The 22,712-nt window shown below is 45.4% G+C and overlaps 1 protein-coding gene across 1 annotated transcript in view; it reads right to left on the bottom strand.

Annotated features, from left to right (window-relative positions):
- The window catches only part of GRIK4 (glutamate ionotropic receptor kainate type subunit 4), a 440,303-nt gene that overhangs the window by 159,479 nt on the left and 258,112 nt on the right, over positions 1–22,712 (bottom strand). The window contains exon 3 of the mRNA XM_033171758.1: positions 10,345–10,509. Coding sequence (XP_033027649.1) covers positions 10,345–10,509 — 165 coding nt within the window. The remainder of the gene's footprint in view (positions 1–10,344; positions 10,510–22,712) is intronic.

Genomic DNA, 22,712 nt, shown 5'->3' with positions numbered 1-22,712 from the left:
AGGAAAAAGAAAAGTGATGGGGGGGGGGGGGTTGAGAGAGCAGACTTAGTATTTCAAGGTGAAAACGTCCAGTGGACTGAAGTGAAGTGAAGATGGCAATGGATTGGTCCATGGAGAACAGAAGTTGGGAACCTCTGGCTCACGGGCTAGACTGAGCCCACCAAACCTCTCCATGAGGCCCATGAGACCATTTCCCCAAAAACATGGCCACCTGCCCAAGACTCGATGTGACAGGATCCACTGCCCCTGCAGTAAGCTGGACTGAACTCTTGGCTTGGGTGCATGAGAGGCTTCCCTGAATCCTGCAGAAAGCTGGATTGAACCAAGTCACTATCTCCCCCTCCCCTCTCACATGACACGACTTTGAAAGGTTGCCAGGACCACCCACCTGTCGTTATGATGCCAGGGTACTAATTTCCCTCAGAGGCACTGAGCAGCAAATAATCCCCAGAAGTTGTGTTTTTAAACCCCATTGGAGGTTTTTAAGCAGAGGTTGGATGTCATGGATGCTTTTGCTGAGATTCCTGCATTGTAGGGGGTTGGACTAGATGACCCTTGGGATCCCTCCCAGTTCCACAATTTTATTATTTTATGACCGGCCTCCTTATCCTCAAATCCTCCCAACCTTGCATGATTACAAAAAACGTCTCCTCAGATACAACCTTTTTGGTCACTTGTGATGTCCTCTTCGGGGGTGTTTACTGAACCTCTTTGATATTAATATTTAAGCAACTGCCTCCTTTTCTACAAGAAAGATCAGCAGAAGGGGTGCTCTTGGTACCTCCTCCACCCTCAGAGGTTTCAGGTGGTGATGGCCCAGGAGAGGGCCTTCTCTGCAGCAGCCCCTAAATCATGAAAGTTCCTCCCCACAGAGGTGTATCTGCCATCTTCACTATACAGCTTTCAGCGAATGCTGCAGAGGCACCTCTTTATCTGGACTTCGACTCCTGCAAAGGTAGCCTGTTTTAACTGTATTAAATTCTGAATTTTAAATTGTTGCAATTTGCCCTGGGATATGCTGGTGAAGGGCTGGCAATGTATCTGATGATGGTGATGATATGACAAAGAACAGGCTAAGGGTTCTGGGTGCCTGGGCACACTGCTCAATATCGATGGCTCACGAACCATGAAGCGGTTAACAATTCATTTCTCAAATCCCATCCTGCTAAGATCCGAATTCTCTAAAGCCGACAACCAGTGTTTCAAATTAAGCAAAGCAAAACAAAACACAGCTGTCACATGCAGTTAGAAGCTCGTTCAGCCGTCCGCTTGCTAAAGAGAACATTAAATGCCTGTCCACACCAGTACTACAATATCCAGCTGAATTCCTAGATGGAATCAATAGCCCCAGAGAGATCAAACCTCAGAAAAGGATGCTGTAGAGTCGGAAAAGGTTCAGCAAAGGGCAACCCAAATGATCAAGGGGATGGAGTGATGCAATCTGAGGACAGGTTTAGAGAAAAGGTGAGTAAGGAGTGACATGATAGAAATCTATACAATTATGCATGGCAGGGATAAAGTGGAAACAAAATAGAAAATTCTTTCCAGTAGCACCTTAGAGACCAACTGAGTTTGTTCTTGGTATGAGCTTTCGTGTGGGGAGGGGTATTACTCAGAAGGGTGGTGGGAATGGATGATCAGCTTTTTTTAACAGGTTTTCCACACCTATCAGCTGATCACCCATTCCCACCACCCTTCTGAGTAATACCGCTCCCCACTCCCTCACTATATTTAAGGATCTGGTGACTTCTGTTTCAGTGTATCTGAAGAAGTGTGCATGATGCACACGAAAGCTCATACCAAGAACAAACTCAGTTGGTCTCTAAGGTGCTACTGGAAAGAATTTTCTATTTTGTTTCGACTATGGCAGACCAACACGGCTACCCACCTGTAACAGGGAGAAAGTGGATAGAGACAAGGACGTTGTTTTTTTCTTCTGGAAACTACAGGAAGGGAAAGTTGCTCTTGTGCTCAGGTCCTGCTTGCGTGATTCCCACAGGTATCTGCTTGGCCACTGTGAGAACAGTGTGCTGGACTAGACAGGCCATTGGCCTGATCCAGCAGGGTCCTCCTATGCTCTTATCTTTTGTGCTTGCAATGGAGTTCCAAGGTTTCTAGGATCTCTTTTACCATTGCAGCCCCTTGACTCCCTGGAAAAGTTGACTCTGGTGCAGTGGGAGAGGATCAAAAGAGCAGATGAAAGGGAAAATTCAGAAGTTTCCAGTGTGGTCCCATAGACAGACATTCTGTGGCAAGGGAACAGAGTGAAAGCAACTTAACTTCTTGGTACCCAGATGGGTAGAATGATGCCTGCACACTTTACTTTATATCTGCACAAGAAAAGGTTAGAGATTTGATGCTGTGCTATCTTTTAAAAAGAAAGAACGATGGCTGAAAATTAAGAGGGAAGGTCTAGATAGGCATCGGGAAGAAATTTGATTTTACTCCTCCTTTACAGAGAAATCCATACTTTCTGAAACAATACATGAACCAAAACGGAAACCTCCTTTGAGAGCCTCACTTTGCCAATTTTGCAACACAGTTTTCCAGCCAAGTAATGTACTCAAACATAACATACACTAGGGTAAACAGTGCATAAAAATGCATTAATTAGTTAAAAATAGCATACAAAGATTCAATACATTGGGGGGAATTGCTTTGAAAAAAATGTGTATATTATGCAAAATTGCATGCAGAAATGTGCCTATTGGGAGAATGATGCTCCCATTCTGGCATGGGGTTGAATCTGCCACATTCTTACACCCCTGAAAGAAGACTCAGAATTGTCACCCCCTCCCCTGAATGAGCTGGAATATGGTCAGGTGGGCCAAGGGACCAATCAAGACAGGAATGAAGCTAGACTTTATAAGCAGATTCCTCCCCAAACTCATCACTCATATCTTCAAAGCGACCTCTTAACATGTTTTTGCAGTTTGACCTTTACTAGTTGCTTGTTTGGGGGCTGAGTAGGATTTTTGGGGGTGAGCTCCTTTTTGGCCTTGGGACTCTTCTTCTTTTGCCTAATCTGTTCTGTTGGGAGTGGAGTGGGTTTTGATCTGGGCAGGAAAGGACAAGTTAAGAGCTGGCGGGATGGATACCTCAAGAGTTTTTGGGTACCAGGCACTCTTTGGTCAGGCTGCTTTGGCATCAGGGGTCTGTAGGGGTACCAGTTAGGCTTGCCATGTGCACCGGGGTGATAGCCAAACTGGTGGGGCTATGCTGCACTTGCCAGGTTGACATAACCAAGGTTTTTGTAGCAAGGAGGAAGAATTCCTTTCAACCCTTTGCTGTGGGGGCCACAGGTGAGGCCTGTAAATATGCCTAGGAGTGTGAAGGGACCTTGCCTTAGGGGACTTCTCCGCCCACAGTAATCACGTTTAATTGGTTGTTTGAAGATCCTCTAGATTTCTCTACCACTGATTGTGTTTCCCAAGTCTTCCTAATGGTTGTTCTGGCTAATTCCCTAATGAATTTTCATAACGGCTTAAAAATAAATAAATAAACCCTCAAAATGATGTGGAAATGAACTTAAACCTGGAAAAATGAGAAACAGAGAGAAATGGAAATGGAATTGCTCATGACTAGGTCTGGGCTATCCCTGGGAGGTCTGCTGTGCTGCAGACCTGCCCCAATATGCTTAAACACACTATTCTCCAAACCACTGCATTTTCACAACAAAATAAATAAATAAATAAATCCTTCCAGTAGCACCTTAGAGACCAACTCCCGTAAGTTTGTTATTGGTATGAAATTTCACAGATAGCATACCGAGCCCAGAAGGATGTGATGAGCTCCTCTAGCTGAATCTTTATGGTCCAGCAGGACTGAATATGTTGGTATGAGATTATCCCTGTGGAATTCTACCCAGTCCCCATTTCCCCTGTTTTTTTAAACAGGTTTTGCAGTAAAATGAGGAGCCCCTCCTCATTCCGCACCATGCTCAATTAGAGATGACAGCTTCTGTTGCTGACTCATGTAATCTTCCCCTGCCCTCTGCTGCTCATCACACACAGACAAAATGCCTTTTGAGGCCAGTCCAGAGATCACAATTCATCACACCATGGTAACATCTTTGAGCAGAAACTTGCTCTAACCTCCCTTCCTGCTCTAATACGTCCCGCTAAACCTAGACAGAAGACCAGCTTAAACCCTCTGAAATATTGCCTTCCCTGTTTTAAATTAAAGCCCCAAATCCACCCCATTCATTTGGCCGGGTGCAAAGCCTCCATGTAGGTCCTTATAATGAATGGAGAGAAATTTACAGAGGTGTCACACAATGCAAAAGACTGCAGGAGGTGGACTGGTGAAGGGGAGGGGAGCAGGAAGAGGCTCTTTTCTAGACCTTCTGAGTAAGCCGGCTTACAACTACACAGGCCACATTCATTGCCTTCTATAAAGAGATTTAGGAAGTCAAAGAAACAAGGAAGGCAGGTTTTACCTGTAATTGCAAAGAGTGCCCCCTCTCAATAACCTTTTTCTTTTCATTTTTTCCACTGCTGGATCATTCCAATACACGGTAATTTGTGGTGCTTTTTCTTACAAGAATCAGTCAACATGGTTGCCTTTTGTTTGGTACAGAGACACCATGTCAAGCCACACTTGAACCCGATTAAGAAGTCACTGCATTTGTTCTGGTTTAGAAAGAGATTAAAACCCTGAAAACCCCTCTTTAAATATAAAAATTATCTCCCCCCCTCCCCCTCAAAACCAGCTTTTTGAGCAGGAAAATAAAAGATGAAGAACCAGTTCGGTATTGTATATTTATAGCCTAGTCAATTATAACTCAAAATTGGAAATTTGCAAGGTTCCAATCAGCTTTTAGATTTAATTGTTATATATATATATATATGTATATAAACACATTGCCAATTAGCTGGTCAAATAATATTTCAGCATCGCAAGCAATAATTTATTAGAACGTTAATAAATGAAGAGAAAGATTTATTCCAATTACAAATACTTTGGGGGTCTTCTAGAAGATTCCAAATTCCTGTCTCTTGGAGAAGCTTTATAGAGCAGTCATACCCTCCAACATTTCTCTGATGAAAATAGGGATCTTAAAATAATAATAATAATAATAATAATAATAATAATAATAATAATAATAATAAATGTTATTATTTATACCCCACCCATCTAACTGGGTTGCCCCAGCCACTCTGGGCAGCTTCCAACATATCTAAAAACATAAAAAAATATTAAATATGAAAAAACTTCCCTATACAGGGCTGCCTTCTGATGTCTTCTAAAGGTTGCATGGTTACTTATCTCCTTGACTCGGGGGTTACATAACTCCATACCTTCCAACTTTTCTTTGAAGAAAATAGGGACTTTCTAAGGAAAAGCAGGACATTCTGTGATCAAATCAGAAACCAGGACAGCTTCTGTAAATCCGGGACTGTCCCTGGAAAATAGAGACACTTGGAGGGTTTGGAACAGTGTTTGAAACTATAGAAAAGTCTTTCTTTCTGCCCCCCCTCCCTCCCCTGGAGTCAATGGTAGTTCTGAACAGCAGGGCAATTGTAACCTGCTTGTGTTGACTTCATGTTTCTTCCTCTTCCTGTTCAGAGATGTCTAAAGCTATACAGCCTACTTAAAAGATGAGAAGTCACGCCATCTGGCTTAATTGGTGAAGGAGGGCAGAGTGTTGCAGACAAGGGTGCCTAGTCCTCTGTGAGCAGCCTGTGGGTACATCTGTGTCAATTGTAAGGCTAGAGCGCAATGGGCCCCCCTTCTTACTACTGATATCAGGAGACACCATGACGCAACAGAAAAACGTCCCTTGATTGTTCTTGACATCAGAGAACAGCTGGAAATATCTGACCCTATTGTAGGGATGGGAAAGTTTCAGCCAAGGGCAGCCCAAATGATCAAGGGGACGGAGTGACTTTCCTGTGAGGAAAGGTCACAGAATCTGCAACTTTTTAGTTTAGAGAAAAAGATCATAGATGTGTATAAGAAAAAATATGCACGGCATGGAGAGAGGAAAGAGAGAAAAGTTTTTCTACGTCTCTCATAAGACCAGAACTCATGGACTTTCAATGAAGCTGAATGTTGGGCGATTCAGGACTGATACAAGAATGTACATTTTCATGCAGCACATAGTTAAACCATGGAACTCTCTCCCAATAGAGGCAGTAATGGCTACCAAGTTGGATGGGTTTAAAAGAGGGTTGGGCAAAATCACGTGGGAGAAGGCTATCAATGACTACTAGCCATGATGGTTATGCGCTGCCTCCATGGTCAGAGACAGTAATGCTCTTGAATGCAAGTTGCTGGAAACTGCAGGGAGGGAGGGTGCCCTTGTGCCTAGGTGATGCTTGCCGGTTTCCCGCAGGCATCTGCCTGACCACTGTAAGGACAAGTGGGCCATTGGCTTGATCCAGCAAATTCTTCATATGTTGGTAAGCCCACAATTGAATACCAGACAGTAAATCAAAACAGGCAAACCCTACGCCAAAGGATAAATGGACATAAATCTGACATCAGGAATCACAAGACAGAAAAGCCAGTAGGAGAACACTTCAATCTCCCAGGACATTCAACACAGGATCTCAAAGCAGCTGTCTTATTACAAAAGAATTTCAGAAATAGACTTGAAAGAGAAGTTGCTGAATTACAACTTATTACTAAACTGAAAGCTATGGAGAGACCTGGTCTGAATAGAGATATGGGATTTTTGTCTCATTACACATGGTCATCTGCATACTACCCCTTGCTTTTTCCTGTAGGACTAATTGCAGTCATTAACAGCCGTCAACAGGTTTACCATACCCATTGAGTCAATCACCCATCTCCTACTACCCTTCTGAGAAAAACGCCACCCCACCCTCCCACTATATATAAGGGTCTGGTGATTTCTGTTTCAGTGTATCTGAAGAAGTGTGCATGCACACGAAAGCTTATACCAAGAACAAACTTAGTTGGTCTCTAAGGTGCTACGGGACGCAGGTGGTGCTGTGGTGTAAACCACTGAGCCTAGGGCTTGCCGATCAGAAGGTTGGCGGTTTGAATCCCGCGATGGGGTGAGCTCCCATTGTTCGGTCCCAGCTCCTGCCCACCTAGCAGTTCGAAAGCACCTCAAAGTGCAAGTAGATAAATAGGTACTGCTCCGGGAAGGTAAATGATGTTTCCATGCTCTGCTTTGGTTCGCCAGAAGCGGCTTAGTCATGCTGGCCACATGGCCCGGAAGCTATCTGCGGACAAATGCCGGCTCCCTTGGCCTATAGAGCGAGATGAGCGCTGCAACCCCAGAGTCGTCCGTGACTGGACCTAATGGTCAGGGGTACCTTTACCTTAAGGTGCTACTGGACAATTTATTAATTTATTAATACTGCAGTAGTTAGCTGATCTGGAGCTCAACCCTCTAATCTAGCTTCTCATAGAATGGTTTGAAGGAGTTTGAAATATTATCATAATGGTGAGATAAATTCACACAGTAGGGAAATCTGTGAGATGGAATGGGGAAAAGGAAGAGAGAGAGAGAGAGAGAGAGAGAGAGAGAGAGAGAGAGAGAGGATTTTACTGGTTAAGAACTACATCACAATCATTTTATTGTACAGCAGCTGATGTAATGTTTCTTTTCTTCCTTGTCCCCCCCCCCTTTCTTTTTCACTGATGGATGCCTTTCTATATTCATGTATTATCTTTGAAGATTTAATAAAGGGAAAAACAGGAGAGGAGGAAAGAAATAGAATAAGCAAAAAAGACAGGAAGAGATGGGGTAAAGGATGAATGTGTATCTCATAGGACCCTCTTTAAAATGCTAATAGTATAGAATACATAATATCATCATTCTAGATGCATGTAATTGTGGGGATATGAGATTTAGCCGGCTAACAGTGGTACTTAGGAGTAATTCAAAATGCCCGAAACCTGACAATGGTATTAAAGAGATGTTTGAAAGCCTCACAGCCATAGGTTAAAGTATCTAAATGGCTTCTATTAATATTGTATGCCATAACAAGCAATTGCACAGAGCCAAAGGTGAAAAGGCAGGCAAAACCTGAGCACTAGCAAATCCTTAAATTTATGGAGCCTATTTCTTAGATGACCTAAAAGCTGGAAGGGTGGGGAGGGGGGAGGCAAGCAGAGGGCTGTCTGGGAATCTTGCGTATATCCAATTCCTCATCTTTTGAGTGCTCTTCCGCTTGGTGAGTCGAAATATTAATGCTGCCTCTTCAAAGTCTGGGATGTCACTAAAGGATGTCACTAAAGTATGAAAGGAGCTTTCAGGCATCAGGGACAGACAGGGCAGTCTACTGGTTTTTTTTTATTTATTTATAAAAAAAGCTTCTGTTTCCAAACCACTGAATGCCAACTTTGTAGGACTTGAGGACTTCTTGCCTGCAGTTCCACACTCCGAATGTTAAGAACTGGCTGAAGTTTTGAATATGAGCTGATTTCAGCATGAGTTGATTCCAAAACGTTGAGGGGAATTTGGGTCCCGTAAACCATGGCCTTCTACACTCTGTGCAATGAACTCTGATGGCTACCTCAATATCTTCTAGTATCCATGAACTTAGACAGCTTTAAAAAGGAACCTCTGAACATAGGGTTACTATTTATAGGGTGAGCTAAGAGACAGATGGGGAACTTTTTGCAAATACATTTATCAGCTGCCCAATCATCCTCTTTGGGCATTTTGGGGGGGTGGGGGTGCGGTGGGGGGTGGGGCAGGTTGCAAAAAGGGAGTGAGTGAAAGTGTTTGGCTAATCATAATATGGGCAGGAAGCATTGCCCCCCCTTTCCGTTTCCCTTGCCCTAATGACAGTTCATTATGCATTCAGATCCTGCTAGCTATGTGTCACTGTAGCATCAACACATTTGGGTGGTCCCTGACTGGCTGGGATCTCTTGGAGAAGGAGAAAGAAGGGCAGGAACTGGAGAGGGAAATGTCAAAGCAGCAGATAAGAGGGGGTGTGACAGCTGTCAATAGCAGTGCAAAAGATACTGTTTGAAGGGGCAGCAATGTGGTCTGCACAAAAGCTCCCCATGTGCCCTTCAAAAATAGTTGGTGGGCAAACATTCAGAGCAGCTGTATTCACTTAATTGCCATAGCTAATAGCTGGTGCAAGACCCCACTTCTGTGGATTTCTGCCATCCTTGCTTTCTGGATTCACAGCAGGCAGTATTTTATATATATTTCACACCTGACAATGCTAAAAGCTAACTTGAAATAACAACACAAAAGCTGAGATTCATGCGCTTTACATGTGCTAAAATCAGAGAAATCCTGTAAATGTGAGGAGTCTATGTGTGGGAATTCCAAGAAGAGAATCGCCAGGATTATAAAGCATGAGACCCAAGAGGTATTGCAAACATTCGTGTCTTTATAACGAGGCGCAAAGTGGTGTTTACAGCGTGTTAATTGATAAATGCTACCTAATGTATTTTAATACGCTAACCAATGTTCCTGCTCTGGAAGTGCCCCGTGCAGCAAGCCAGGAGCATGATGGAAATTTTACGGTCTTTACTCACGTGTGCTTCATAAATTGAGAGAGGGGCTCAACGTCAGGAGCACAGCCATCCTGCTAGGCCATTATCAAACCCCATTACACACTTCAGGTAATTATCACAGGCCAATGTCTTGAGGGCACTGTCACAGCTAAAGAGACATGCAGTGTTACTAATGTGAGTCCTGATCTTCTTGGAGCCTACAATCAAGCACAACACTTACTATTTGTGAGTAATCCCATTGGTTCCAATTAGATTGCTTTTGGCAATAAGGATGCAGAGGAACGCCTCTTTCTGAATGTAATGCATAGGAGGGACCATGAATCATAGAACTGTAGAGTTGGAAAGGATCCTGGGGGGTCATCTAGTCCAACCCCAATGTCCAATGTCTCATGGGAACGAGACAAGAAAAAAAAATTGAGCCACATTCACACCACACATTCAAAGCACTGTGATACCACTCCAAACAGTCATGGTTTCCCTGCAAAGTATTCCAGGAGCTGTAGTTTAAGGGGCTGAGAGTTGTCTGGAGTTTCCTCACAGAGCTACAATTCAGAGTGCTTAGCAATCTCTCTCCACATGAAATTCTTTTTCCTAGTTCTTTATCCAAGCAGGAACTGAGAGCCAGGGCGGTGTGGTGTTCAAATCTGCCATAAAGCTCACTGGACCAGTCAATAACTTTGAGTCTAACCTACTTCACAGGGTTGTCATGAGAATAAATGGGAAAGAGTGGGGGAGAAAGAACTGTGAGTTTGCAACAGAAAACCACAGAAAAAGCAGTAAGACATTTGCACAAAGGTAGGATCTCTAGTTCAGAAGCTGGCACTTCCCGTTATTCTTAGAAATTGAGCGCTGCTCACAAAACCCAGGTCCCAGAGACATACATACTGGTCTCGGCTGTTTCATATTCGCTGTCTCTCAGCAGCTCGAAAATGTCCACCTCCACTTTGGCTTTCCCCGCTCGCTCCGGAGCTCGATTTATCCGATTCCTGGCCAGGGTGATAGAGAGCCGTTCACCTCTACTGCACTCCATCGGGTCGTCCAAAATGGCGGCTGCAAAACAAACAGACAAACCCATAACAGATGGAAGGTGAGTGGGAAAGGGCATAAAAATGGAGGCTACAAGCAAGTGGATCAGTAACCACACATTTCAAGATGGCAGCATGAGAGGAGGGTTGTTTTTCTTCTTCTTCCGTGGCCTAAATAAGAAGGCTGCTTTCAAGGCAGGTCCTATACAAATCCAATCTGCCCACTCAAATTGTTGCATTGCAGCAGACGAGAAAGAAATGCTGCGTTTTGCTTGCTTGTAGAAAGGTGCTTTTTTGTTTTGATTTAAAAAAAAAACAAAAAACAGAAGGCGTTTAACATCAATCTCAATATTCAACGATGTGCCAGAAAGAAGTCTGCAGTACTGTTTGTCAAATCTTGTTAATAAAATATGTTGCTCTTAACTATTCAATTTTAGCCAGTGAAGGGGGTCAAGAAGAGCCTTTTTGATTCATGAATTATTCTTTTCTGTTTGTGCCCTCAAGCCCCCCACTTCCTTTGGCACTGATAAGGACTAAGCTGCCCTATGGTGGGATGGGACAAGCAAAGAGGTTTCTGGGGGCACAGCAGCTGAAAAGTGCCTAGGGAAAGGGGGGATGAGGAAGAAGCAGGAAAGGAGGGGGCAGTAGCCTGAGAAGATAGGAAGGGGCTAGGAATGAAGCCTTGGGCAAAAAGGCTCAGAGGAATGTGAGCAAACAAGAGACAGGAAACATAGAATTGTAGAGTTGCGAGGGACCTTGAGGTCCATCCAATCCAAACCCCTACAATGCAGGAATCACAGCTAAAGAACCCCGGACACATAGCCATCCAACCTCTCTTTAAAAACCTCCAAGGAAGGAGAGTCCACCACCTTCTGAGGCAGTTTGTTCCACAATTTTAGTCCAAGTCCTCTCATGGCAATCTTGCGATACTAAGGGTAGTAGACCGGTGGGGTTTAAATTTAGCCGAAGCCAATAATTAAATGTCCTACACCAAATCTGCAATTCAACAGAGGAGAGATTAGCCTCCAAGCGCAATGAAGCATTTGGAACACTGAATGGAACAGAAAAAAATTGCCTTAGGAGCTGAACAGCTTCTGTAGATCCAAGGTGAGCGCCTGTCCAAATCTGAGCCCCATATAGGTGCTAGGGGTTTAGCTTTACACACTTCAAGTGCTGATGGGATATGACTGCCACCTTTCGTATGGAAAAAGCGTGTCAGAAGTTTGGCACTTTGAGACGCTTTCCCCTTTGCATATTTCTGATGTGCTCCCCATGACCCTGTTGACTGAAAAATAAGGCCGAGTTATTTAAAGACTTTAACTTGTTCAGTCAACTGATTATCCATGTATACCATCCATGGGTCCTATAATTCTTTGAAAACACCATGACTTTAGTCTGAAACTGACCACTTGCCCTCTTGCCTCTACCTCTGGATCCCTCCAAAGGTTGCAAAGAGGGGTTGGGCTCCTCCTCTGGGCCTATATGACCCACTGCTCAGCAATGTTCAGGACTCTCCTTGATTGGGGTGTCAGAGGGGGACAAGAGCCACTAGGACTGGGGCTGTCCTGCTTTTGGGTAGCAAGGACAACCTCTGACTCCTCCCAGCCTGAGTCTGCGTTCACACTGTGACTCTCAGCCTCTAACCCTCTCCTGAAAAGCCCTCTTTCTCTTGACCAACCCCTTGATTGCTCAAACCCCCTGCTTCTAGCACCTCCCAGCTTGCCCCTTCTGCAGACTGCTCTTCAGTGTCCCACCACCAGGATCCGGGATCTAAACACATTGTATTCTGTGCCCTCCCTGGGGAGCTCTTGGGTGGGCAGCTCCCACCACTCTTCCTCATCCATCTAAACAAAATAAAAAATAAATAAAAATCCTTCCAGTAGCATCTTAGAGACCAACTAACTTTGTTTTTGGTATGAGCTTTCGTCTGCATGCACACTTCTTCAGATACCTGTAACCTCATCCATCTAGTTCAGTATCACCAGCACTGACTGGCAGCAGCTCTCGATGGCTTCAGAGAGGAATCCACACACACACATACACAGCCCTACCTGGAGATACCAGACCTTGGGCTGTCTGCATGCAAAGCATGCGCTCTGTCACTGAGCTATGGTCCTTCCTTGTAAATATGAAACCATCAGTTAGATACAGGAGGCTTTTCACACCCAACCAGCCACACAGAAACACCTTTCCCCGCAGAGTGCAGCTTCTGAAGTCTGTGAATATCACAGCCATTACAGGAAAGGACAATTGCCTGCATCTTGCTCACTCAGCAGGTGCCTTTGATTTGGGGCTATCTGACTCTGTGAGACAGAACCTGCAAGAAGCTACCCCTTTCCAATTCATTCATTCATTCATTCATTCATTCATTCATTCATTCATTCACTAGTTTCATATACTTAGAAGTGTAGGGAAGAGGTCATGAACTTCTGTCCTAAGACCTGTTCCCAGGGGCGTTTCTAGCCCCCTGGCTGCCAGGGGCGGCAAGCCAAGAGGCACCCCTGGGGGCGGGGCATTGCGGCATGTGCATGCGTCATGACGTCATGACGCACGTGCACAGCGCGATGCCACGCCCCTGGGGATGCCCCCGCAGGGGAAAAAAAGGAAAGCAAAGCGGGCGCTTGAACGCGCCAGCTTTGCTTCCTTTTCTCTCCCTTTTGGTGCCCAAAGGGGCGGCCGAAAGGGGGGGGAGAGAAGCAAACAGGCGCGTTTAAGCGGCCGTTTGCTCCCCCCCCCTTTCCCTTTTGGACGCTTCTTTCGGCGCTGGCTGGGCTGCGCCTCTGCAGCCCAGCCAGCATTGAAAGAAGCGTCCGAAAGGGGAGAAAAGCGCCCGTTTGCTTCCCCCCCCCTTTTCATTTTCGGACGCTTCTTTCGTCCGAAAGTGAAAAGGGGGGGAAAGCAAACGGGCGCTTTTCTCCCCTTTCGGACGCTTCTTTCGGTGCCGGCTGGGCTGCAGAGGCGCAGCCCAGCCAGCGCCGAAAGAAGCGTCCGAAAATGAAAAGGGGGGGGGAAGCAAACGGGTGCTTTTCTCCCCTTTCGGCTGCTTAAACGCGCCTGTTTGCTTCTCCCCCCCCCCTTTCGGCCGCCCCTTTCGGCTCCGCAGCCCAGCCAGCGCTGAAAGGGGCGGCCGAAAGGGGGGGGGAGAAGCAAAGCTGGCGCGTTTAAGCAGCCGAAAGGGGAGAAAAGCGCCCGTTTGCTCCCCCCTTTCCCTTTTGCCGCCGTTCGTTCCGTCGCCCCAGGAGCAGCAGCACCGCACACACTGTGCGCTGCTGCTCCCACGGCGACGGAGCGAGCGGCGGTGAGCAGGGTGAGCAGCGGCGGGTGGGGGTGTCAAGCGGCGGCCCCTCCCACCACTCCCCACGCACCACCGGTCACCCCGGGAGGAGCAGCGCTGCACGGACGGGGTGCTCGCTCGGCCGAGCGAGCACCCCGTCCGTGCAGCGCTGCTGCTCCCGGGGTGACGAAGGGAGCTGCGGCGCGTGGGAGTGACGGGAGGGGCCGCCGCTTGACACCCCCACCCGCCGCTGCTCACCCTGTCACTGGGGGCGTACCGCCCCTACCGCCCCTCCCTAGCGACGCCCCTGCCTGTTCCCCAAATACTCCTCCCACCACTTTAAAAATCTTAGAGGATGAAGAATAATCTGAAAGGACTTAAGGCATTGCTTATTATTGTTTATTACTTATACCCTACCCATCTGACCGGGCCTCCCCAGCTACTCTGGGCAGCTTCCAACAGTATATTAAAAACACAATAAAACACCAAACATTAAAAAAAATTCCCTAAATTTCCCTAAACAGGGCTGCCTTCAGATGTACTCTAAAAGTCAGATACTTGTTTATTTCCTTGACATCTGGTGGGAGGGCATTCCACAGGGCAGGAGTCACTACCGAGAAGGCCCTCTGCCTGGTTCCCTATAACCTCACTTCTCGCAGTGAGGAAACTGCCAGAAGGCCCTCAGAGCTGGACCTCAGTGTCCGGGCAGAACAATGCCATCCCAATATTAAGCCCACATCAGCATTATACATTTAAAGCAGGATCATGCCATAAATAGACAGTCATGGGTTTCCCCCAAAGAATCCTGGGAATTTTAGTTTGTTAAGGGTGCAGAGCATTGTTAGGAGACCCCATTCCCCTCCCAGAGCTACAACTCCCAGATTTTGCTGGGATGCGGGATTGATTGTTAAACCACTCTGTGAATTGTAGCTCTTTGAGGAGGCAGAGGGATTCCCTAACAACGCTCAGCACCCTTTTTTTTTTGGTGGGGGGACCTGCTTTAAATGTATAATTGGAGATGGAGCCCAAGTGAAGGAGGAGAAGGTCCCAGAGGTCTACTCTGGGAGAGCATGGATAAATCAAGCAACAGGAATGTGTGGTTTTTATACCAGACTGTAGAGTTTTTCCAATGTGATGCAAAAATACCCTTAGCATAGTTGTCATGAAGCTTCCACTAAGTGACTTTAAAAAAAAAAAATAATAATATTGAATTGTTTGAACTTTTCTGCAGAAACGAACAACCAGAGGAGCAGGGTTTTTTTTTTTTGTTTTTTTTTTGTCCCTTGCAGATTTTGACTGAAAGTACAATGGTACCTTGGGTTAAGAACTTAATTTGTTCCGGAGGGCCGTTCTTAACCTGAAACTGTTCTTAACCTGAGGTACCACTTTAGCTAATGGGGCCTCCTGCTGCTGCTGTCGCCGCTGTGAGATTTCTGTTCTCATCCTGAAGGAAAGTTCTTAACCCAAGGTACTATTTCTGGGTTAGTGGAGTCTGTAACCTGAAGCGTCTGTAACCTGAAGCGTCTGTAACCTGAGGTCCCACTGTATACTTATAGAACTGAGTAGGTAAGTGGGCAGAGTTACAGTATGTGGTTCATGTAGGTGGGTGAGCCCAGTGGTGGTGCTTTGAATTCTTTTATCATTTTTGCAGGAAAGCCTCTGTTGGCCCCTGGTTACAGCACTAAGCTCTGCTTAATCGCTGTGGCTTAAAAGGTAAAAAAAAACCACACACACCCAAGCCTAAAGTGCCAGGACTCCACATGAAGGAATAAACACAACAGGGAAAGAGAAGCTGGTGGTGTAAAATAGTATCCTTTCCCTTGCAAGTACACACATATCTCCCATTAAATTTAACAGGATTGGCATGGACGAATCGAGAGACGGCGAGATAAATTAGACAGATAATACACGCTCTGTTTCCTGAGCCGCTATTCATGCACATCCATTCTCCGAAACCCGGCACCAACATCACAGAACGCTAGCTCCTGGGCCACCGGCGTGCTTGCAAAGCTTTTCAAGGCAGCACAAGAATGCACAGCTATCTACTAATGAGGGGGGGGGAAACACCCTCAAACCCATTTCTAATACATATGCACACAATTCCTGGGCATGCAATGTAATTTTTGAAAAATGCAGAGGAAATTTGCTGTCTCCGCCAGGACTTTTCAAGACAAAATTTCATGCTGCGTGACTTTGCAAAGTGCCCTGGGGAGGGGTTGTTTTGCAGAAGAGAAATTGGGGCGGGGGCGGGCGGGGACAGTGCTTAACCCATTTGTTGTAGCTTCTCTCTCCCCAACGGTGTTTTTTAAACCTGTGCTTGTGTGGGTTAAACTTGGCTCTTGTAACATTAAGAGGTGAATCAAAGGAGTACTGCACACTACTCAAATATTTCCCACTACGCTGTTCATTTCCCCTAGGTTTTCGTCATTTGCCTGTGTAATGTGTATCGCCAAATCCTTGCTCCTCCAAGAATGGTTTTTGCAACCCTTTTGCTTCCCAAAATTGCGTTTAGAGAGTTGCACCTGGTAACACTAATGGTGGTTAAAAGCAGCTGAGAAAAGGTGGAGGAGTCTCAGGAAAAGTTTGACCGGCGTTCTTTTTGTGGGTATTTTCTGCAACATGCCATTGATGCAATCATAGTAGTGGATTTATACTGGGCACATCATTCTGTTTTATTAGTTGTTCTGCAATGCTTTGCTCGTGTTACCACATCTTTGCTGTTTGGAGGGGCAGCCTTGCACAATACTGCAGCAAAAACAGGACATACTGTATATACACACCAGTGGAGTATTTGCGGTATGAAAAGTTGCAGGATTTTAGCAGGAAATGGTGGGGCATGCACCTATTTACCAAGGAAAAAATTATGACCACCCCAGGAATTTGGCAGACAGATGATATTATGAGCACAAACAATCATGACTGCTCAATAAAAAGGATGTCTGGAGGCACCTGAAGTTTCTTAACTGTACTTTGGGAACCTGCAAAACTCTATTTGACCAGAGATGATATGGAGGAACATAGGAATCTGCCTTTTACTGAGTCAGAACATAGATCCATCTAGCTCAATATTGTCTACACTGGCTGGCAGCAGCACTCCAAGGTTTCATGCAGAGAGTGTCTCCCAGCCCTACCTGGAGATGCTGGGGGTTGAGCTTGGGTTCTTCTGCATGCAAGGCAGATATTCTGCCACTGGGCTATAGCCCTTCTATAAGAGAGGCAAAAAATGAATGTGTATACCAGACTTCCTCAACCTCGGCCCTCCAGATGTCTTGAGACTACATCATCCCTGACCACTTGTCCTGTTAGCTAGGGATCATGGGAGTTGTAGGCCAAAAACATATGGAGGGCCGAGTTTGAGGAAGCCTGGTATACACCATAGGCAGTCATAAAAAGGTAAAGAAAAAGGGCCCTGGAAGTTAAGTCCAGTCACGAACAACTCTGGGGTTGCGGCACTCACCTTGCTTTACTGGCTGAGGGAGCCGGTGTTTGTCCGCAGACAGTTTTTCTGGGTCATGTGGCCAGCATGACTAAGCCGCTTCTGGCAAAACCAGAGCAGCACACGGAAACGCCATTTACCTTCCCGCTGAAGCAGTACCTATTTATCTACTTGCACTTTGTGCTTTTGAACTGCTAGGTTGGCAGGAGCTGGGACTGAACAACGGGAGCTCACCCCGTCACAGGGATTCAAACCGCTGACCTTCTTCTGATCGGCAAGCCCAAGGCTCAGTGGTTTAGACCACAGTGCCACCCGCGTCATAGACTCTACCATAATTGGGTTGTATCCAATGCTAGCCCTACTCAGAGTAGACCCCTTGGAGTTAATGAACACAGTGAACATTGGTTCATTAATTTGAAGAAGTCTATTCTGAGCAGAACCTAGCTGGATACAAACCACATGATAGCACAGGCTTTGGTTGCCAGAGATCTATGCCATCTCTATTAAAAGAATCTCAGGGCGGGGAAGCCCACTTTGCCCGAGAAGAGTCTGGAGATCCACTGTCTATGGTGTGGGCAACCCTGAGCCAGGGAGCCTCCTTCAGCATAAAACAACTTTGTATGTTCATAAGGGCTGTCACAGCCATGTAGAAAAATGACCAGTGGGCTCTTGATTGGACTAGGGAAGGCAGCCTTTTTGGACAGCTTCTGAAAAGCTGCCATCTGCTTTGGACAGAGTGCCCAGAATCAAAGAGATAGATTGAAGAGGAGAGGCAGGGGGTGCTAAGATTTCCAGTCAGTCCTCTCCGCCACCCCCCACCTTCTTAAGGTCTCAAAAAATAATAATTTCTGGCCTCGTTACAATTAATGCCCGGAATGAAGGTTAAGAAAGGAGGACCTTTAGCTATTAAATCAATTGCTGGATTAAGTTCTGGGCATGGAAAACGTTTGTATTTCCATTGGCTAAAACGGAATAGGGGGAAAGGCTGTAGCTCAGCGGTAGAGCATCTGCTTTGCATGCAGAAGGTCCCAGGCAGGCTGTCTTAAGCATATCCGGCACCGGGGTGCAAAAATCCACCCAGCGCTCTGCCCCCCCCCCCACCGGCCCAGGGCAACAAACCAGCCTGAGGCTTCGGCATCTGCAGCTGAGCGAAGCCGGGCAGCTCGTGGTATACCTCATTCACAGTATTGAGGAAAAGAACCACCAGTAATGTTTCCCTGTTCACCTAAAAACAATGCTTATATGTCAAGAAGAATTATGGGATATCCTCACTCCAGAAGAGCTCTGCAGCATCAGACTAAGAGCCCATCTAGTTAAGCATTCAGTTCCTACAGTGACCATCCCAGATGTTTATGGGAAGCCCATGTGCAGGACATGAGCACCATAGCCCTCTCTCTGTCATTCCCCAGTAACTCATATTCTGGCTGCATACACACCAAATGTTTAAAGCACTTCTGAAGCACCTGCCCACCCAAAAAGAATCCTGTAAACTGTAGTTTACACATCAGAGCGACAATTTCAAGCATCCTTCAGTTCCCAGGATTCTTGTAGTGCGTGTGCACTTTAAATGTGCTTTGAAGTATGGTGTGCACACAGTCTCAGAGGCATGCTGCCTCTGGCACTGGAGATCATAGAATTGTGGAGTTGGAAGGGACCCCAAGAGTCATCTAGTCCAACCCTCTGCAACGCAGGAATCTCAACTAAAGCATCCATGACACATGGTCATCCAACCCCTGCTTAAAAACCTCCAGAGGACTTTTGTTTTCCTCAAATTCCTGGGCAGCACCTGGCACTTCCCACTTAGAAATACTTAAATCTTGTTCTGCATCACACACCAGATACTCTAGGAAGCCCACAACCATGGCAAGACAGCCACCCCAGCAAACTGGCATTCAGATATATACTGCCTACAAACACAGAGGTTTTTAGGAAGCTGTTATAGCTAATAGCCACAACAGACAGAACATGTCACACACATCCTGTTAACACGATCTAAGCCTGTAGCCATCATCACATCTTGTGGCAACAAATCTCATACCCATGTTCTTTAGGCACAGCACAAAGTGTGGACAACTCCTCAGTTATGCACATTAATGACAATGGTTCTACTCTGAGTAAAACTTAGCTGAATGCCTCCTGATATACTTTTTGGGTGAGCCAGCAGCATCCATTCAACTAGCAGTCATAAACTATGCAGTAATTTGGAGGAATCTGGTGATTATTATCAAGCTTCTCTACTCAAAAGTACACAAAACCATAGCTGTCAACTTTCCCCCTTTTTAAAGGGAAATTCCCTTATTCCAAATAGGATTCCTCGCAAGAAAGGGGAAAAGTTGACAGCTATGCACAAAACACTGGACAATAAAGTCAAACAAACAAAACCAATGATCCAAAAACAAAGGAACAGGAAGCGGAAACAGATGAGCCGCTACTGGCCTGACCCAGCAGCCAGGCTCTTCTTTATGTTCCGACTATCTCAACTAGCAGACAGGACCACAGCAATGCAGAATTCCTTTGGAGAAACAGGCCAGGTAAATTCCAAAGCTCCCCAGCCTGCTTTGACTTTCTCTTTTAATGAGTGTTTAAATCTGACCAGAAGCAGCTAAGGAAGCATATGGAGGGGCTTCTTCATGCAGATGCCTTGGCAGGTGTCCTCCATCCTGGAGGCGATGCCGTCTTTTTTTTCCGCTCTGTTTGCACACAAGTGCTATCATTAAGTGCAAAGCACGTGCGGTTAATCTTTGGCTCGTTATGAAATTGAGAAAAGGTTGAGCTTTCCTCTAAGGCCATGAATGTAGATCTCTGGATTTTAAGAAGTTAACAAGCATGGAGACTACATTTAATAAGAAAACGAAGGAAGGCGTGTGGGGCAGGGAGGGAGGCCAAGTAGAGCTGGAACCCTTTTTTATGGATGCAAGTTCTGTACAGTTAACAGAAGCAGAAAGCAACCGCCGAAGCTTCTCCAGGCATAGAGAAAAAGCAGTGAGAAGAAGCTTGCCTGTCGCTGTTAAAGGCACAGAGTCTCTGTCTGTAAAACAACAAAGGTGGCAATGTAGTGACCAACCAGCATCAGGAATACCACGTATTTTTTCCAGGCCTGTTCTCATGACTTGAACTGCAGCCAAACACACTAAGTGACACCACATTAGGGCCCCACAAGCATTATGGGATATTAAAAAGGCTGTTGTGCCCATCCATCTAATGGGACTAGATGGGCCACCGGCCTGATCCAACAGGCTATTCCTCTCTTTGTTTGCGACTCCTCAGCAGAGAAATTGTTATGAAGGCAAGGTCAGGTAAGCTGAAGAAGGTAAAAAGTTTGGAAACCTGGCAAGGCACTCCCAGTCCCACCTAGTAGATAGCAACCACATCTGCATAAAATAACTCTCTCATTACCTATTTTCTAATTATGCAGAAACCCAATTCCCTGAAGATTTATTTTGTAATTTTGTGCCATTAATATTTCTTTTACATATCCACAGGATTATTGTGAGGGTAGTTAGTTTTTACCAAATATTAATCCAGCCAGTGAATCAGAGTGGGTAATGAGATTGAACTGAGCTGTATTTATCATTATCACTGGCAGACTAAAAGGGTAATTTAATGTTTTAAAAGGTTGATTTTGAAAACTTTGCGTCTGGGGAATACTTTGCCAAAACTGGCATAATAACAGCATAATTAAGAAGCGAATAAAATCTTTATTTAAATTCACTTTCATCTATTCTTGTCAGTAAAGTATGGGGACATCCATTAAATAAGTCTTTAATCCTTCCAAATTTGCAGGAAAACCTTTGAACTGTGTTAGCCACAGAATGGCTCTGTGGGCTCGATTGTCCTATTTTCTTTAAAGTCCTTAATTTCCTTGGCTTCCCTGTGATGGGGCGTGAGTGGGGGAAATGGTTCCTTTGATTGCAGTTCCTTGCAAGATACATAGGCACCCATGCCATGACAGCACTGTTACACTCCGCTGTTATGGGCATGTGACGTTGGTGTCAGGAGGCTGTGATGGGTGACTTTAAAAGAGAATTCATGGAGGATAAGGCTCTCAGTGGCTACTAGTCATGATGGCTATGCTCTGCCTCCATGATTAGAGGGAGCAGTGCTTCTGAGGACCTGTTTCTAGAAACCACAGGAGAAGACAGTGCTCTCAAACTTGGGTGCTTTCATGTCTCCCACAGACATCAGATTGGCCATTGTGAGAACAGGATGCTGGACTGGATAGGCTGTTGGCCTGATCCAGCAGGCTCTTCTTGTCTTCTTATTCAGCACATGCTGAATGCTTTGGGGATCCTATTCATAATTTGAAATCCAAATACCCCCTCCATTACAATCCTGTCTGCTCCCTAAAATCTGATGAGAAGGCTCTTCTCTGTGTTCCAACTGCGACTGAGACTAGATTGGTCAGGACACACAAGAAGGCAATTTCTGTGGCATGGGCCAGCCCCATTAGTTGCCGTATTTCAAAAGGGGGGGGGGAACAGGACACCCCGAAAGATATTTAGCTTTTTCTTAAGAAGACTCCAAAAGTTGTTGAGCTTTATTTTAGACAAACCCCAAAGTTGTTGAGCCAAAAAACCATGGTTTTTCTATTGACTTGCCAAAGATCCAGGACAAAGTGCCGCTTTTTGGAAATCCCATCTGGTTGGCAAGGAATTGTACAGTGGAGGTTGGTCCAATAGGGCACTGTCCTAGAAACCTCAGTCTGCCTTTAGACAACCCCCAGCTGGTCTGTCTTATTACTTACAAGTCCAGCCAGTGGCACTTCATAGCAGCTTCCCCCTCCTTACTCTCAGTGTTGCCTTTGTAGAACTCAGGAGGAAGGAGTATGGGAACAAAATGATAATTAGTTGCCTCTGCCTATCATTGGCTGTGGTTGTGACTCTCATTGTCTGTGGCTCCACCTAGTGTTAGCCTCCTGCCTTACACCTCACCAGTCTCAGTGGAGACATGACACCAATGGAATTGGGTGGTAGTGGTGCCATACTGTCTGTTGCCTCCAGCAGCAAAATGTAGACCCATTAAAATTAAAAGGCATGGTTAATTTAGGTCCATTTGAATGGGTCCACTCTGGGTAGAAGATAGTTAGTCACAACCCAATGTCTTGTTTAATTTGTTTTATAATTGATTATTATTGGTTCCTTTTTAAATTGTGGAAGTTGTCCTGAGTGCTGTTTTTATTTTATTTTATTAAAAAAATATTTTTCAATACAAAAGCATGGAAAGTCATCGAAGAGATGCATATACAATAGTGGTAAATACAATTCTACATATTAATATTAAACTAACACATAAATTAGGTGAGCCATATTTCTTTTTAAAGTGCAAGTTTTGTGCCACTGTTCTTAAACCGTGGAAGAGCTCAATATAATTTTCCTTATCCAGATAGCTAAATAAATAAAAATTGAAAATGTCAAAGCCGATGGATACAATTTTAGCTCCAAAATGCAAGCTCAGAGTCCACATTATGCCCTCCACACAAAGCCCCTACCACATCTATGATAATATTTCTGGATTTTGT

Source organism: Lacerta agilis, chromosome 15, assembly GCF_009819535.1.
Source record: "Lacerta agilis isolate rLacAgi1 chromosome 15, rLacAgi1.pri, whole genome shotgun sequence".
Taxonomy (NCBI): Eukaryota; Metazoa; Chordata; class Lepidosauria; order Squamata; family Lacertidae; genus Lacerta; species Lacerta agilis.
This window is presented reverse-complemented; position numbering and strand designations above follow the sequence as displayed.